The sequence below is a fragment of the Grammomys surdaster genome, unplaced genomic scaffold, assembly GCF_004785775.1.
Source record: "Grammomys surdaster isolate TR1022 unplaced genomic scaffold, NIH_TR_1.0 165, whole genome shotgun sequence".
In the NCBI taxonomy this organism is placed as follows: Eukaryota; Metazoa; Chordata; class Mammalia; order Rodentia; family Muridae; genus Grammomys; species Grammomys surdaster.
Genome location: NW_021604613.1, coordinates 15,762,205 through 15,779,820, shown reverse-complemented (window position 1 = coordinate 15,779,820; position 17,616 = coordinate 15,762,205). Strand labels below are relative to the sequence as shown.

General features: G+C 38.9%; 1 protein-coding gene across 1 annotated transcript in view; it reads right to left on the bottom strand.

Annotated features, from left to right (window-relative positions):
* The window catches only part of Pard3b (par-3 family cell polarity regulator beta), a 951,194-nt gene that overhangs the window by 406,883 nt on the left and 526,695 nt on the right, over positions 1-17,616 (bottom strand). Inside the window, exons 13-14 of the mRNA XM_028765737.1 lie at positions 9,360-9,530; positions 5,092-5,224 (exon numbers count right to left, since the gene is read on the bottom strand). Coding sequence (XP_028621570.1) covers positions 5,092-5,224; positions 9,360-9,530 — 304 coding nt within the window. The remainder of the gene's footprint in view (positions 1-5,091; positions 5,225-9,359; positions 9,531-17,616) is intronic.

Genomic DNA, 17,616 nt, shown 5'->3' with positions numbered 1-17,616 from the left:
CTATCTATCTATCTATCTATCTATCTATCTATCTATCTATCTATCTAGAATATTACTGTTTGTTCTGGTTCTGTCTGCTCCAGGAAATATCCTGGAATGGAGGGGTTGGAAGCAGAGATGACAAGCTCCTAGGAATGAGGGTGGAAACAGAAAACCTGGCCAACCAGGTAGGTATCTGGAGTAACAAAACAGAATAAGCAAAGGTGGCCAACAATGTTCCCTGGACCTCCACCACTGGCAAAGTGGTGGCAGATAGACAGAGACTTGCAGATACAAAGTGAAAAGTCTACCCTATTAATAAGAAGAGGGGTACACTGAGTCCTCTCTTCTACTGGCCAGGATATTTTTATCTATAGTCTCTTAGTCCATCTCCATAGCAAACATAGATGTAATCTGCTCACTTGTTAGTTCAGATTGACTTTACAGAAGAAAAGTCTATACCCTTAGCAGCTGACTTCATCTCCTTCATCTCAGCCATGCAAGCTCAAATGCTATGTCCTGAGTGCAGCCCTGGACTTACCTATCTCAGCTGATAATGATTGGAACATCTGTCTTATCTGTAAGAGTCTTACCCTGTTTCCAAAGCTCACTTGAAATTCCAAATCCTCTATGAAGTCTTCACTGTCACCTAGGTTCCAACTGCTTTTATAACAAGGGAAGGATGTTTACTCAGCAAACATCTGTGCACCATTTCCCAACCCTCCCTGTCCTAGACTCATTCTTGCAAATGGAATGTAAGTTGCTATGGTGTCATTGCCTGTTTTGAGAGTATTCATCTTGTGTCCACCCCACCCCCATTTCCCCCAAATATCTCCCAAAATTCCATGCCAGGTTTTTGGAGTGAGTCTCTGTCTGTGCCCTAATCACAGCACAGAACATTCTTCTTCCATTAAGCTGCCATAGTCCATGATGTCCGCTTTTACCCACTAACATTTAGGTTTATGCATTAGTAGTAATATCACATCTATCATATTCTATTTTTGCGAAGACAGCTATTTATTGACCTGTTAAGCTATAATCTATTCATCAACATTTTTCTAATGAGACTGACGCTAACTCCTATCATGTCTTCTCTGTTATCTGTTCTGAAGCCTCCTCTTGGGTTCTCTGGACTCTTATTATAGCCATTACTTTAACTTTTACTCCATTCCTAGGTCCCAGCTGTAGTTTTTAGTGTAGTGATATGAGCAGAGGTAAATATCACGTTGGTTGACTCTGTGTGCAACAAACTTAGATCCTGTATGGATTTTGTTTTCTTGACCCTGACATCTCTGTTAAGTTTTGTATCAGGTATGCAAGAGTAGAATTTTAAACTCATACCAATAATATTTCTGAATTTTACCCTGGACCCTAACCCTGACTGCATGAGGTACATTCCGGATACACACCCATATACACACACATATCTTGTAAATGTTGACAAGGTATGTTCTTGTTACTAAGTTATTGTTGGCTAAGTGGCCTTCTTTAATTACTATATTTGTTGCTTTGTTTTATAGATTCCATAAAGTCAAAAACAGTTGAGAGATGGATAAAAGAAATCATGAGTTTAAATAGGGTAAGAAAGCTATGGCCCTGGTCTGAAATTAGACCATAATTTGGCCTTTAAATAAAGTTTTGTTGAAAATACCCATATCCATTTGTTTGTGCACTGAAACAGCAGTTGTACTACAATGGCAAAGTGTAGTTTGATGACCCTGACTTAGACTCTTTTTTATTTCTTCTTTTTCTTTATTTTTTAAATTTGTTGACTTGTTTTGGTGAATTTATATCTATGCCCTAGGAAGCCAGAAGAGGGTTCATATCCTCTGGAACTGGAGGTACAGACAGTTGTAACCTGCTATGTCGGTGCTGGAAATTGAATCAAGGTTCTTTGGAAGAGCAGCCAGTGATTTTAATGGCTGAACCATCTTTCTAGCTCCAGCCTTAAAGTATTCTGAGGATAATGATAGTGTTGCAGCATTGTATATATCTGCTTTTCTGATAGCATTTGACACCATAAAGGTATTCAATCAATTTAGTCCAACTGAGAAGGAAAATTCAATTTCTTAGCAACACTACCTTCTGCTATAGAGGGACGGATCCACTATGGCTCTGGCACAAATAAACATCGGGGGAGTTTTATTATTTCTTTGGAACCCTCCAGGGAATGTGGATATACTGGGGCAGGGTGCAAACTGGAAATGTCTGATTTGAGGTAGGGAGAAAAGGCCTAACATAGTGGGTGACTGGAAGGATTTAGCCAATGGGTGACTGTCACCTGAGCTGAACTTGGAGACAACACAGGTCAAGAGGGCAAAGGTAAAGAGGGCAGGAAGAGAAAGGCAACAGCTAGAGGTAGATTGTGCCTAGGCTCCATCCATCAACACATGTCTCCAGGAAACAGTGTTGGTGCACTTTATGGCTATTCAGATGCCTAACTAGCTTACAGAAAGACCCACGGACACAGCCTCTGGCCTCCTTGCTGTCCTGAAGCACCATGGTGCTTCCTTCCACAGGAGTCTTAGCTAACAACTTTCCAACACAAATGTGACTTTTCTGGTGTTGTAATTTTACAAATGTTTTTCTAAAGATTCCTTTTCTGCATAACAGCTTGAAGAAAAAAATAATAAAATGCTGAGCAACTGTGGGTAGTTTGTACTATTATTACAAAAGTAGACAGAATACAGTATATCAACACTGGAGTCTTAAACATACAAAGAAAAGGAAAGAGGGAAAGAGAAAAAGTAATGTTTTGGCTGGCACAGTTTCTCTCTTTTGTCAAGTTAATCATGTTCTGCTAAAAGAGGCCCTCATAAGTTAGTTCTGTAAGGCCGTTGTCACAGTTCACAAGTACCCATAGCATGTAACACCATTCCTGGCTCAGAAACTCAGGGCCTCTTAGAATTTCTCAAAGTGCAAAATGTTAAGACTTAAAGAGAGACAGTGAACATGAGGAAGGCAGGATGGTGCTACTTTAATTCTACAATGTTCATAAACTTTCTACGTCAGTTGGCTTACATGAAGAGAAAGCCTATTGTGCAGCTTCTAACTGAAAGTGTGATAATTCCATGCTATGAGAAGCCAAACTCTGGCAACCTGGTGATGTAGTACAAACACACAGGGACCTAATAGTATGACAGGCTTTACTTTCTCCAAGTATAAACAATGGTTTATCAAAGAGGCTTAACAGCAAGCCTCTGAGATACATCCTCCCCTCCATTGTTGTCTTGGTGTATCACATTACTCCATAGTGGGCATTACCAGAAATTCTCTAGCACAGATGGGCAAGGTCTTAAAAGAGCTGGGATTTCCATGCTAACTTGGAGAGTTGGGGTTAGAAATGAAGCAGGAACCTGGCATGTTGCTGACTCATAATTTTTTCTATTTGTTTGTTGTTGTCTTCCTTTCATTGGAATGAAAGCTCTTCTATACAAATTCATGTCTTAGAAGGGAGAGAATATGTAAAAGTCTTTCCAGAGATTATCTTCAGTCCCTTGTGCTCAAAACACTCATTACTTTCACTGCAAATACAAAACAAAGTTCTAAGGATCCTCCTGTGTTCTGCAGAGAAATTCTGTTCCTGCCTTCCTTTGATGATAGTGGAATTCTCAGTCTACGAATTGTCAAGAACTCATAATTTACTTAAGGTAAGCCAATATAAACTGAATGATTCTTTTTATCTGGCTACAAGGAAAAGTCCACATTTCATAGGCATTCCTAGGATCAGACAGAAAGACTTCATTGGTTCCAAGGGACAGATACAAGGCAGGGCCTTTGCTGTTGCTGAGATGAACCAAAGCCAGGGACACGAATTGAATCCAGCTCTATGTGTATCAGATAAACATAATCTTAGGTAAATTATTTATTTTCACAGGCCTTCTGTTTCTCCACCTGTAAAATCAGGCTAATAATATGGCCCACTTTGAATTCAAATGTAAATTGCTAACAAACAGCAAATACTTAAAATGGAAAAATTTAAGAGAAATTCCCGACCTCAACATCTTATTCGGAGGAAATAGTTCAATGTTCGAAGCAACCTCAGATTTACAAGCCCATCCAGATATACCATCAGAGTTCAGGACTTGTTCCTGTGTCATTATAGTTCGGTGACATCTTAAATGGCTCCAAATATAGGATTGAGGGTAAAATGTTTATTATCTCCACTGAACAGAAGACCATGCCACCCCTGCTTACCAGGCTATAGAATGTTCAGTGATACATAAAATATTCATCATGTGGTATCATTGAGAAAAAAATTCTTAGAAATTACCTATAGCACATTTCATTTTATGTATGTATATTTGCATGGAGAGAAGACTTGAAAGATCTACATAAAATGTTATTGATTAGGTGCTATGATAGATAGAGGGATGAGTAATATTAAATTTTTTTTAATGCTTTCCTCTAAAATTTCAAAAATGAATATGTATGTATTGCTTTTGCAATATAAAAAGTAAAAGCTATTAAAGAAAGCAGATACAGGGAGATAAAACAAGTTTCTTGATGACCCGGAGTATAAGCTTGAAAGAACAATGGTGAAAACTCAGGAGTCTTCTTGAAATGTGATCCATTCCAGTAATAAGAGGCGTTATAAGACACCGCAAACAGTCCAGCTGCCATGCTATGCTATCCCACTGCTTATCACATTCATCTCATGCTATGCTATCCCACTACTTACCACATTCATCTCAGAACCAAGCACAAAGCTTAGAGTCGCATCATGACCATTTTGTGGGTTCGTGTAAAGCCATGCTATTTTAAAGTAACTTGGTAACTCTCAATGACTAAAAAGATCTTCCAAACCCTCACAGTTTGCCATCTTCAATTCACCAGTCATGGTTTGTTTTATGTTAAACCCTCATGTTTGGGGCAGCAAGCACAGAAACTGTTACTTAAACTGGAGGCTTTGCCAGGAATCTGATTCACAGGTTCTGAGTCAGCACTCTCACCCACCCCTCGGTGCTCATGACTCTGAGTGACAAAGTCTATACTTTGCCTAATTACCTTTTCTTTGTCCCTGATACCTTTCCCTCCTTCTCAGGGAAAAGCCTGCTTCTTGTGTGTGGTTTTGTGCTCTATTTGAAGAGGATGAAATTGGATAGTGTTTACCTTTCCTTTTATCTTGTGGACTATAGGTGCCAAACGGATATAAAATACTACTATCATTTTGCCTGGAGGTGCTCAGAGCTTCTTGACAGTTCTCAAAGCATGGTCTGGAAAGCGCTCCACATTCTGAAAGCTCCTAAGGGACAGGAATAAAAGTTACATTTTGAAAATACATTCTAATTTAAACAATTGAAGCAGAGTGCAAGACAGGTCCTTGTTTGAATCATCTTGCAAGTCTCAAGCATGTATATCTTCAATAGTGGAGAATCAAAATAACCCTATCAGATCAAACATCTTTCAATATGAAATAAACAGCACGGACAATGTAGTGTTAAGGATTATGAGTGCTGATAGCCAACACAAAAGAGGATTAACTTTATTATTCTTTCCCCCACTTACAACTGCCTTCTTTCAAATTCTCTTCCATCTGGGAGTACAGCTTGTGGCAGTGTCAATATGAGAATACAGTTCATGCCAAGGGTGTTTCTCTGCCAACCAGCTGGTTCCTCTCTCCCTCTGCCACTCTCTCTCTCCCCAGCTAAGTGCATATGCTCTAGGACAAGTCAGAACCAAAGCAGTATTTGTCACCAGAATGTCATGGTTGTATCCCACTGTGGACCCCAGGCCTTTGGCCAGATGCTAAAGTAAATGGCCATGACAAGACCAGACAGTGGTTCTCCCTAGAGTCTTTTTTTTTTCTTTCTATATTTCCCTCTCCTGTTTGCATTCTGACAGTCTGCAAATAAATTCACAGTTTTCTGCAAACTGCTGTATCCAGAATAACACCCGACACAGCATCATCTCCAGGTGCTGAAGAGGTAACAGGGGGCAGCTGGTGACAGAAAGCTCAGTTGTGTTTTAAAGGAGACTGTGGCACAGTGAGCCTTCTTTTGCTCCTTTTCTTATTATTTGTCTTCCTAACAGATTTCAGGGAAATAGATGATTTGGAAGTGATTCTGTAGCGCTTCCCTTGGCCATTTGTGAGAGGCACATGTCACAAACACAGACCTACTCCCCAGGCTCTCTCCTCCAGGAAAACTCTTGGCTAAAACAATGCATTACTTTTTCTTTAGTTCCCAAAAAATTCAGTATTTAGCTAAACAAAATATTTGAAGCATTCATGTCTATTCTATATCCTAAATAATTAAAATGTTTTTGGCTACACGGGGCTATTAGCTTCCTGTGAAGGCTTCTAGCAGTGCTTGCACACCTACCACAGTGCCCTTGGCTGCTGTACTGCTAGTCCAACCAAAGCAGGTACAGGAGCAGCCCAGTGGCTCCTAAGGTTAAGCTGGAGTCCCTGCAGGCAGGAGGGTTGGGACTTGCTTTGCATTGCCTCCTGTTTTCACTTAACAATAACAACAAGAACAAAAACAATTTTTTCTGCTTTCCTAGCTCTTTGATAAATGACACAATCAATGTCCCAACAACTGATCAGTAACCAGCCTAATTAAAGCATCCAGCCTGTAAAATAGAGCTGTCGTGGAGGCCTCCATTAGTGTCCCAGCCAATAAAAAATATAATGGATTTTTAAGCATGTTCTGCTTCTGTGAAGATGAGCTGCAGCAGGGAGGAAAAAATGTTTTGGAAAAGGGAAAAACAAAACCAGGTCATAACCCATTTTTAAATACCAAGTCTCTAGGCACAAACAGAATCTCAATTCAACCTGAAGCTCATCCTTTGAAAAACATGCTTCTGTTCAAAATGATTCTGATTCAATCACGGGCTCATTATGTATTCTTCCTGAGATTCTCATCAAAACTGTTTACTTATCTTGTACAACTGGCTAATGTGGGGGAAAAAACAACAACTTTATATTTTGACTTTTCTTAAGCAGTGCCTTCATTTCTTTTCAACATCAGTATAACGTTCCAGCAATTATGTTGGCATTCTTGCCAAATCTAACTAATTGATTCACCCTGATGTCTGAGCAGTGTATAGACCTCCTCTGGGCTATGGATGCTTTTCTATGGACCAGAGGGTACTTGCTGCTCTGTGGGGATAGATGGAAAAGCAGGTGTGCACAGCATACACTGTGCATAGCCTATGCATGACACAGTGCAGAAGATTCGGGAGATAAGATAGCTGATTTTCTTGAAATTTAATAAAGATAAGCTGTACATTAGGCTTCTGTCTTTGTAAGTATAATTCTTTTTAATCTTCATGGCTACCACAAAGATTCTCAATAGCGAAGAGTCAAGTGTCTGCTCATTCCCCATGGAAAGCATGTAAATATTAGGGAAAGAAAATGGATCTTCTTTAAATGTCCTCATAAAACTTGCTTTTTGTAACAGTTACTATTCCTGATTGATCCCCTGGTGAACTATATTAACAAGACATGTGTGAGGATGGGTAAGGAATTGAAACTCAATACTTTCTTCTGATGGGATAATGTCATTCCCAGTCTTCTCTAGACCGTGGAACTAAAGATGAGAATGCTCACAGCAAAGTCCTCAGACTCCAGGAGCTGGGATGTCACATCCATCCACTGCCATTCACATGTATTTTACAGAGAGAGCCAGGATAAGGGAAGAGGAAAGGTACAGACATCTCACAGTTTATAAGAAACACTTGTTTTTTCCTCTTGCTGTTCTGTCTTTGTCGTCTGAGTGAACATGGTGCTCTGGCAGCCTTTTTCATCCTTTCCTCTTGGTTGAGGCATCTTTGTTAAAGGAGATATTAAAGAAAGTTCTAGTGTGCACATATATAAGAAGGGCCGACTGAGACCTCCTCCATGCTACCCTTCAATTTACTGTTCAGTAAGTGGGTTCCTTGTATCCCAGGCTCTATAGGGAGGACCAAATGGCACCAGACAGGACCTTCTCTCATGTTAGGAAGCAGTAGATGGGGCATTCAACTATGTACATAAGTGAAGGCCATTAAATATTCATGAAGACTCTGTCACTTAAGCAGATGCACATGTGGAAAACAAGCTCATTCATTATATATAGTCTCCAGTAATTGGCCAATTTACATTTATTTAACATCTACAAGGTTATGTACAAAGGAGCATAAAAGGTAGTTACTCTTCACCAATAGCTGATAATACAACACAGGAAAATACTCTGTCACTTCATGACTCAAGAACCCTCTGGCAGAGCAAGTAGGTTTTATATGTGGCTTTTTATTCATCTAGTAATATTTACTAGAAGCCTATCACATTGGGAGAAATGAAACTCAAACAGTGGATAAAGCAGGTCCCTGTATCTGTCTTCTACACTTTGAGCACTCACATTAGCTATATTTTCATGGTCAGGAAATAGCAGATTGAGGATTTTTAACTCAAGTAATCCATGTATATAATACAGGATCCCCACTGACATACATTGCATCTTGATACTTTTTCATTTTTAAATTTTGGTTGAACTTACTACTGAAGCTAATATTTGATATTAGTTTTATAAGTAGCATATACTCTTACTTTATATACAGCTATATACTATAATACTGAAACATAGCTTGGCCTTAGAGACTATCCTAATATGATGATATGTGATATGTTGATATTTTTGTTGATTTTTATGAACTTACTCATTTTTTCTAAAGTAATTTTAGAAATATTTAATACTTAATATTTCATGTGTAATATGAAATACTGTTTTAAGCCAATTTTATTTATAATTCTGTGTAAATGGAATGTTCAGGTATATCAGCATTTAAGATCTATTTTATACACAAAGTTCATATGTAAGTGGACATTTTTCTGACATTTAAAAATCATAATCAAATATTTAAAAAGAGATAAGACTTCCATTTATTTAATAAAATGAAGCACAAAGTTTGCTCAACAGACCCAACTTTAACTTAGTTATACTCCAGGGCTGAATTATCTAAGTGTAATTTGTAGGTGGAATATAGAGATTTGATTACATCATAATAACTTCTACAATAAACACTGTATATATTGTATATATCCATCCAATCAGTAACCCTCTAAGGTACGGACCTTGCTAGTATACCATCAAAATTTTATTGAGACAGATGCTTTTTTAAAAGGAGTCCAGAACCCTACCAATTTCTGAGCATAGGGCCTGGTAAACATAGACTTGTGATATTTGATAAATAGTTTACTTTAAATGTATATTTCAAGTGTTTTTATTGTATGTAAAATATACAAACACCTCTTTCTTTCATATATCAACCAGAGTCTGTCTGTGGTATATATTCCCAAGTATGGACTCAATAAATGTCAATCTACCACATGAGTGACAGAATCTGTATATTTGGGAGGCTATCTGAGCAACTTTTAGGAGAGTCAAGAATGGTATTACCTCCAGTGGTCTCTCTGATCTCCTTAGAATCACCAACTGGATCATGCCCCGGATGTTTCCCTCCATGGACATGGATCTCCTCAGTGTTTCCATTGCTTCATGATTGGACTTTCCCAAAAGTGTTTCCCCATTAACAGCAATCAGTTGGTCATTCATTCGGAGACGGCCATCCTGAGGCAGAAGGGAGAACACAGTGTGAGACCAGGAAGCATGGTGATGGCGGGAAGCTCTTTGGAGGAACATTTCAGGTGTGAAATAGAGAGTTTTAAATGTAACCCTTAACTCCTAGGAATGATATATTTTAAATGGGAGGCCGAGGTTCTGGGACTTTTCAAGGAGTCACAAACACGAACAGCAACGATCTGCGTGAAAGGAATTATTTGTAGACAGTCCCGAGACACACTAACTGAGACATTTGTGATGTCTGTTACTTAAGTCTCTGTCTAGCAAGCATATGAACCTAACATACTTTCTCCATTTGCTCTGGCAAAGACCATGCTGGGACTCAAGGAACAGGTTAAGAAACAAAAGTAGTAGTCATCTCTCAAAAGCAGGGTTTGCATTTTCAGACACAGAGACATGCTTGAAAACTCTGTGCTTCACAGCATAATGTGTCTCCTAGATATTATTGCTAACTTTATGAATAGAGTGAACAAATTTCTCATATAATTTTCTCTAACCCAAAGTGCAGCTTATCCACTTACTTACTTATCCACTGTTCTGCAGAACACAGATATGTATAATGAAGAACCAATTTGCCCTAATACTTCTAGCAGGAAAGTTTGACAAAGGGAATTATCAAGCTTTCTCCTGGGATGTTCAGCCTAATAAACACTTTTATCCAGCATCTCCTAGAAGAGACACCATTTACCACTAAGCACCAGGAACCCTGATATTTGGAGAGTCAGCCTGACTCCTCTTCCCATCATGTAAAGCAATTCATTCAGAAGTCATCTTCAGCCAGAAGCCGTCCATCAGCTAACATATCTAGTGGTGGCTGATAAACTAGGAGAGCCGTTCTTTAGGAAGAAAACTTGGGCAGATCACAGTGCTTCCTCTCTCTAGGAAGACTGGGGGAGAATGGTGCTTACAATGTTTGCAGTCTGGTGGCTATCCTATGCTACTTGACATTCAGACACAAGGTTCAGATACAATTAAGAATCCTGTCCTGGTGCTGATGCAAATACATTTAACAGAAATAGGAATAAGATACATAGTGTTTTACTTTTCCAGAGACTTCTTTCATTAACTACCTTCGGTGATGCTCACAGACTCAATAAGTTAAGGAGATTCACATTTTAATAAAAAAATGTCAACAAAAATACATAATAATGGAAGTATAACTATAACTTGCCTAGGGTCATGATAACATGTCAGGTAAGACTCACGCAAGCTTAAGTTTTGTAAACTTTGACCCATCAGCCCTCTCTCCTAGAAGCCTACTTTCTCTTGTCTACAGTTATGTGGTGCTTAACTAAATGGAAAAGAGTTCTTGCAGTAAAAGGTACCTGGGATGGAAGTTCAAATGAGCAGTATGAAAGAAAGAAACCTCCCTGAGAAATGATCAAAACAAACACAAAGCTAAGAAGGGAAGCCAGTCATTGCATTGAGCCTCAAAGAGAAAACCTGTGGGCTAGTTGATGGCCTTCAACCAATACAAGGGCAGATGGTCAGAGGAATTGTTCCCCAGTGAACAGAGAAAGAGAAGGAGAGAGAGAGCTGTTAGTCCAGAGAGTGTATAAAGATGCCCTACACATCACCTGGTGGATGGGGTGTTGGTCACACAGGATTAAGCAGGCCATACAAAGGAGTGCATGTTCAGTTGAGAGCAGTATTGAGAACAGCAAAACAATGGAATCAATAAAGAATGTGTAACTGTTCGGAGGCCTGCCTGCCTCATGGGAACTTAATGCCTCCTCCCTCTGGCTTTGGAACTTCACTTAACCTTTACCCTGATTTACCAAGAAAGAAATCTCTCTTCTGCTATCCAATTGTGAATCAGACACACAGAAGAATAGGATTAAGCCTCCGTGAAATGGCAAGATGGGTAAAACAACCACAGCCTTAATGGTTTAGTCACATGAAATGAAGCACAGCTGGATCTCTCCCAATTTGTCATATGACCAGTAGTTGAATCTTGTCACTAAAATTCTCCTAATGTGGCTGGCAGCTGATGTACAGATTTTGAGGATGAGGACGGAGAAGAGTAGGACATGGGGCATGGATACTGATGCAGTTAACAGGAAATGAGGGAGTGTTAAGATCTGTAGAGGCCTGTCAGCTAGGAGGACACCTCATCAACCACGGCAGGAAGAGGAACAATAAAAACTGGAGGAACCTCAGAAAGAATTTAGTGAGAGGGAAAATGTGAGAAGAAAACAATTGTCTATAAAAGCTTGTACCAACAACTACTAACATAAATTTGTTTCTAGCCACACCCTAGGGCTCAGCCATCTCTAAAACATTCAAGTAGGATGCGCTTACTAGAGTGAAGTCCAAAACAAGAAGACAGGTCAGGTGATCCACCCCAGAGTCTCTGGAATTTTTTTCTGAGACAGTCACATTTATCACATATGCCACTAGAGAGTTGAGGGCACAATAAAAAGCCCACACACTCTCGTTTGCAGGAATGGCTGTCCTGATGCTATTGGTATGTGCTTCTTGCTCATAAGATAAATGATGGGTAATTTCATTAATGGTAATACCAGGAAGACCATATTGTCTTAACATTTAGAATACTATCATAGAGCTTTGAGCTTAGAAAGGTCCTCAGAGGTCATCTTGTCTGACCCCTTCCATTTATAGATGAATAATATAATGCTCCAAGAAGACATCATTTATCTAACACCTATTAAGAGAAGGCACTTCCATATGGATTAAGACTGGCTCAGCTGGTTAAGACCAAAGTTGGAAAGGAACAGAACAAACAGTCCATGTTCTAAAATCACGAGGGTGCTCTAGCTACACGAATAATAGTGACTCACTTCAGAAGACTACTGTTTCAAGAAAAGACTTTCAAAACCAGTGAAGACAATATGCCACCGGTATCTGCAGAAAGAGATCAGAGTTTGAAATCTAGGGACATATACAGAATGCATGGTCACAGGAAGATAAAAGAGATGCCCAAGCAAACTGGAGGATGTCTTCTACTAGACATCTTCTAACATGAAGTTGCTTGAAGAAAGAATTAGCTACTCAAACTCAAATGTAGCCCTCAAGAGCATGCAGCTCTTTTCACTTTGAAATAATTTTCACCAAAGATGTTAGTTTTCTATGACACTTTCTTATTAATATTATGTACAGATAATTATTTGGGCAGGAGAGTAAAATCCTACAACGTTATATAAGTGAATACAAATACCTGAGTCATTTTAGGAAGCATCCTCCATCAGAATCTGGGCCATGCTTATACTTTTCAAAGAAATAAACCTTGGGTTTGCAAGATGGCTCAGAAGGTAAAGGCACTTGCCATGTAATTCTGGTGATAGAAGTTTGGTTCCTGAAACCCACAAAGCTGTCTTCTGGCCTCCACATCTGTGTCATGGCATGTGTGCTCACATATACCAGAATCATATGCACATGTGTTTAAAGTAACAATAATAAATAAATAGTTTACAAGACAAAGAAAATCTTTCTTTTCTATTTTCTTAACAGCAGAACCCTAAGCAACAATGTTGAAGAGAGGGGAACTAAGAGAGAGTACAAACAGTGACTTCCTCAGGATACTTTAGTGGAGACATGAAAAACTTGTATGAGATGTAAGTCTCTCTCTAGCCTGTGATGGGATGGCTTAGAAAGTCATCAGCCCTGACCACTTATCATAAAAGGAGGGATCAAGGGCTCAGAGACAAGATGCAGGAGTATTACATCTCCCTTCTGCAAGAATATCTGTGGGAGCATTTTGTGTGAATGCTTCTAATCATTTCTTCAAATGACCTTGGGATATAAATACTACTTCCTCCTATACAGGGATGTAAAGACAGAGATCAGTTTCATTAATTGATTTCAAAAGGGACACATAGCATAGCCAGTTCTTATCTCTCTCCTTTTTTTTTTTTTTTTTTTTTTTTGAGACAAGGTCTTGGTTTGTAGAACAGGCTGACTTGAGGCTCACTCTGTAGCCAATCTGGCCTCAAATTCACAGCAATCCTACTGCCTCAGCCTTCCAGTGATGAGGATAGGTATGTGATCCTGCTATGCTATTTTGATTCCTAAATCATATTTCTAGAAATGATTAAGGGTACTAAAATATTGATAAAACATTTAATAAGTTTCTACTGTGTAGTCATTATGCTTAACCTCTCTAAATGCATAAGATAATTGAAACCTTATGATTACACTGTTTCTTAAAAGAAGAAATTGAGTCTGAGAGGGGTTGGATTAATTGTTGCTAGTCATGTTCTATGACCAGAGCTGAACCAGGTCTGGGTCACTCTGGAGTCGTTTCCAGGCCCTTTGCTAATATTCCTTAAGCTTTATGTGTTCTTGGACCTCTCTGAGCATCTAGTAAAAGTTATGAATCCTAGTCTCTTCAAAGCAAATATGTACACCAGGGTTTCTCCACAGTTGCACATTTGGATCAGATAATTCTTTGTAATGAGAGGTTGCCATATGTGTTGCAGGACATTTCATGTGCTTCCCACAGCACTTCAATGACTTCCAGGGCATCCTGTGACCTGCTGGCTCAGCTACTGCTGCTCAACTCTTGAGTACTTCCTCTCTTCTGATATGGTGGCATTACATGGTTCAGTACACTTCTGTTCATCTGTTTTTATAAAACTCCTCCATGTAAAACTGTAGTGATGCAAAGGAGAGACTAAGAAAGCCTAGGTAAAGAGTGGGGCTGTGCAGAATATTCTAGAAGCATGAAAGCTGGGTTTCCCAGGAAGAGTTGGCTATGGCCCAAGGCTAATCCACATAAGTCTAGGGTGTTGAGAGGATTAATCATGACCAGATGTTGGCTCCTGTCTCTGCATGTTTCTAGTAGGTCCCTTGGTAAGGCCTCCTGGGATATTATCAACACCCACAGCCCAAGCCCCATAGTAAGACTTTACAGTATACGTTCCCTGGAGCAGCGGATACTCTAGCCAAGGTGGCACTTGATTAGCAAGACACTGTTCCCAAATGAATCCTTTTAAAATATCTAAAACTACTCCATGACAATATCTACCTATTGTAACTTTGAAAATAAAACATAAGATAAATCAGTGTAAAAAATTGGTTCCAGTTTGTTATCACTTAAGGTAACTTTGAAAGGACATGGGCAAACAAGCAGTTTGGACCACACTGGATGCCTGCAGTGTTCACTTTACATTCCCTTACCCATGTGAAACATTTTCAATTTACATCATCTGCCCTAACACTAGATCTAACCTGAAGGAAGAGGGATACCCTTCCCTTCAAGAGCCCTTCTTCATGTATGTGACTTGTCCACATCCTTCCTCCTTCCCAAAGTTCCTCTGCACGAATTGTATTTGAGAGCTAGTTCCCTATCCTCTCTAGCCAGACTTGGCAGCCATCTTGCTCTAACTGTTATTCTCCAGCGCAACTAACTCCTCCTTTTTCCAGCTTTCCTGTTACTATGGCTATTTGTCTAATGCTACCCTCATGGAATCAGTTTCTCACACATTTAATTTAGTATCCTTAGCTTCCTAGATTATAGAATGAGGAGATTTATTCTGTGTCTCCAATTTATTATAGATTGCCTAACTTACTCTAGAGGCTAAAGAAGTGCTTGTTAAATTGAGTCACTTGAAAAAAATCTTTTAGTCAGGTACATGGGGACTGGTGTAAGTTTCATCTATAATGAAGAAATCATTTAATTTATAAACTGCACCTAAGTAGAATTGATGAGCCAAGGCTGGCTTCGTTACTTTTTGTCGACTGGCCCCATCTTCACTTACTCGGCTATTTGTAAACTTTGCAATGAATTGAATTCAGTTATCATTTGAACTCCACACCATTTATGGGGAGCAAGTCGATAAAGTCCCAGCATCTGCAGTATTTGGAAATGTTTCCAAGGGAACTAAAAAGATCTTCTTCGGAGCATAGGGATATACATACTCAAAATCATTTTGATATAATGCTTTCAAAATATAGCCTAATCTCTTTTGTGTAAAGCTCCTGGACCTATACAGGACATACATAAAAATGTTGCGACTCACAGCTTCCTATAGCCATTCTTACCATTTTCACAGCAAGAAAGTTTGAGCCAGCCTGACTCAGAAGTAGTCTCAGAAGTAGTCATTGGGCTATAGCATGGTAATAACATTCTGCAGTGCTTGTTTTACATTTTCCTGTTTCCTGTCATCCCAACTCCCTTTCCATCCCTTCCTATCTCCTTCTGGATTTTGTACTCTTAATTTACTTTGGCCTAGAAAAGCAGATTAAGAAAGCTGGTTAAGGCATATGTGTTATACATGAATCAGGAATATTCTGCATGAATGCATAAACAGATTAGAATCTCAGAGATCTTTCCCATTGAAACATTATCGTATTTGCTTCCTTCTTCTTCTCTATGGTTTTAGGTTTCTCTTTTCTGGGGTGGGGGCAAGTGTGTGTATTAGTTTTGGGCAATCAGAATTACCTGAGGCATTCAACTGATATTTTCATCTTTTGTTCCCTGTCTACATCTATACACAATTTACATGAACCAGTTTAGCAAAATGTCAGGTTTTGTTCCAGGAGCAGTTGTGCCAATGGAGAGACAACACAATATGTCCTGAATGTGTGGGAAAGCAAAAAGACAACAAGAGAGGGCCAGGTTCCACATCCCCTTTAAGGTACACTCTCAGTGAATTTAAACCTTCCATTAGGCCTCTGCTCTAAAAGGGCTCACTAGCTACAAGCTGCACCCCACCCCGGGGGGGATTTTTGGAAGGGTATTTAAATTATAAACTATTCTAAAAATAGGTACTAATTTTAGATCCAAAGCACCATCACCATGATAGATCAATTTGTATAGACTGCCTGTTTTCCTTAAGACTGTGACAACATACATGCTTTCACACTTAATGCTATCCATGGTATCAAAAATGCACACTGAGTTGATAGAGTTTCAAACATTGCTCTTGACAAAACGAATACACTTTTTATTTATATTTGCACACATAAAAAAGTCAGAAGTGACAAAGATTGGCAGGCAAAGCAATAATGGAGGCTGACACAAGATGGTAGAATGTTAGAAAGTACAGCATACAACCTTTTTGTTAAGTCCTGATGTTTAAATACACAAATAATGACAGGAATTAATGCCTGCTAAGAGTTTCAAGGCCTTAAAAGAAAAGTGGCTCACAAGTATTTTCCTTATATTTTTGGCTAGTGTCATCCTTTTTAATTTTATCAAACATAAAATCATAAAATTCTTACTATGTATGCTGATTACAATTTTCTTGGTTTATTTGGGGACCACTCATCAGTGCTCAGTTTGTAGAGCTGAAGATATACAATGTAGCTGTTCACAACCCAGATCGCCTAGATCTCTGTCAGAGGTACAAGTTAGAATGCCACCAGCTACCAGCGATCCCTCCAAGTCCTCCTGCTGATAGGAAATGTATCAGTTTTAAGAAAAATGGAGGGCTGAAGAAATCATTTAACATTAGTGTTCCTTTAAAAGCTGTCCCTTTTATCTTCCTTTGGATTCATTAATTATAGATATGCCACATGATTTATAGATACTGGCAGAAATAGAGGTGAAAATTACTCAGGCTGGATGCTCTGGGCTCTGTTAAGAGGGTGTGATACCACTAAATGCTCGCCAGTATGTAGAGACCTCACATCTGGCCCTTATTTCCAGATCTACTGCTCATATGCATGGTCTTCCCCTAAATTCAGCTTAATCATTTGAAAGTGACTGTTGTGAATACTTGTACTAGTTAAAACTCTCATATCCACTCTGAAATAGTGAAGATTCTATGAAATTCTACACCTTTGAGAAGAATCAGCCGAAATTTCTTGAGCACACCAAATCAAGTTACTTAAATGATGTCTGTTTCACATTCTGGGTGCGTACATTTGCAATTAGCTAAGCTAGGCATTTTTCTTATACTTAATTTCACCATCATCAAGTAGTATTTATTAAGCACACACTGGGCTAAATTATTTTTGTACAGAGTAACATTCTTAAATGCATTCTCTCTGTTTAAGAGTCCTTAAATAATCCATCTACTGATACATGACATTTGTTTCCCTTAGCAAATAATAATAATAATAAAATTTAAAAAGCTCTTGAATTTGAATTTTTATCTTATTATTTCAG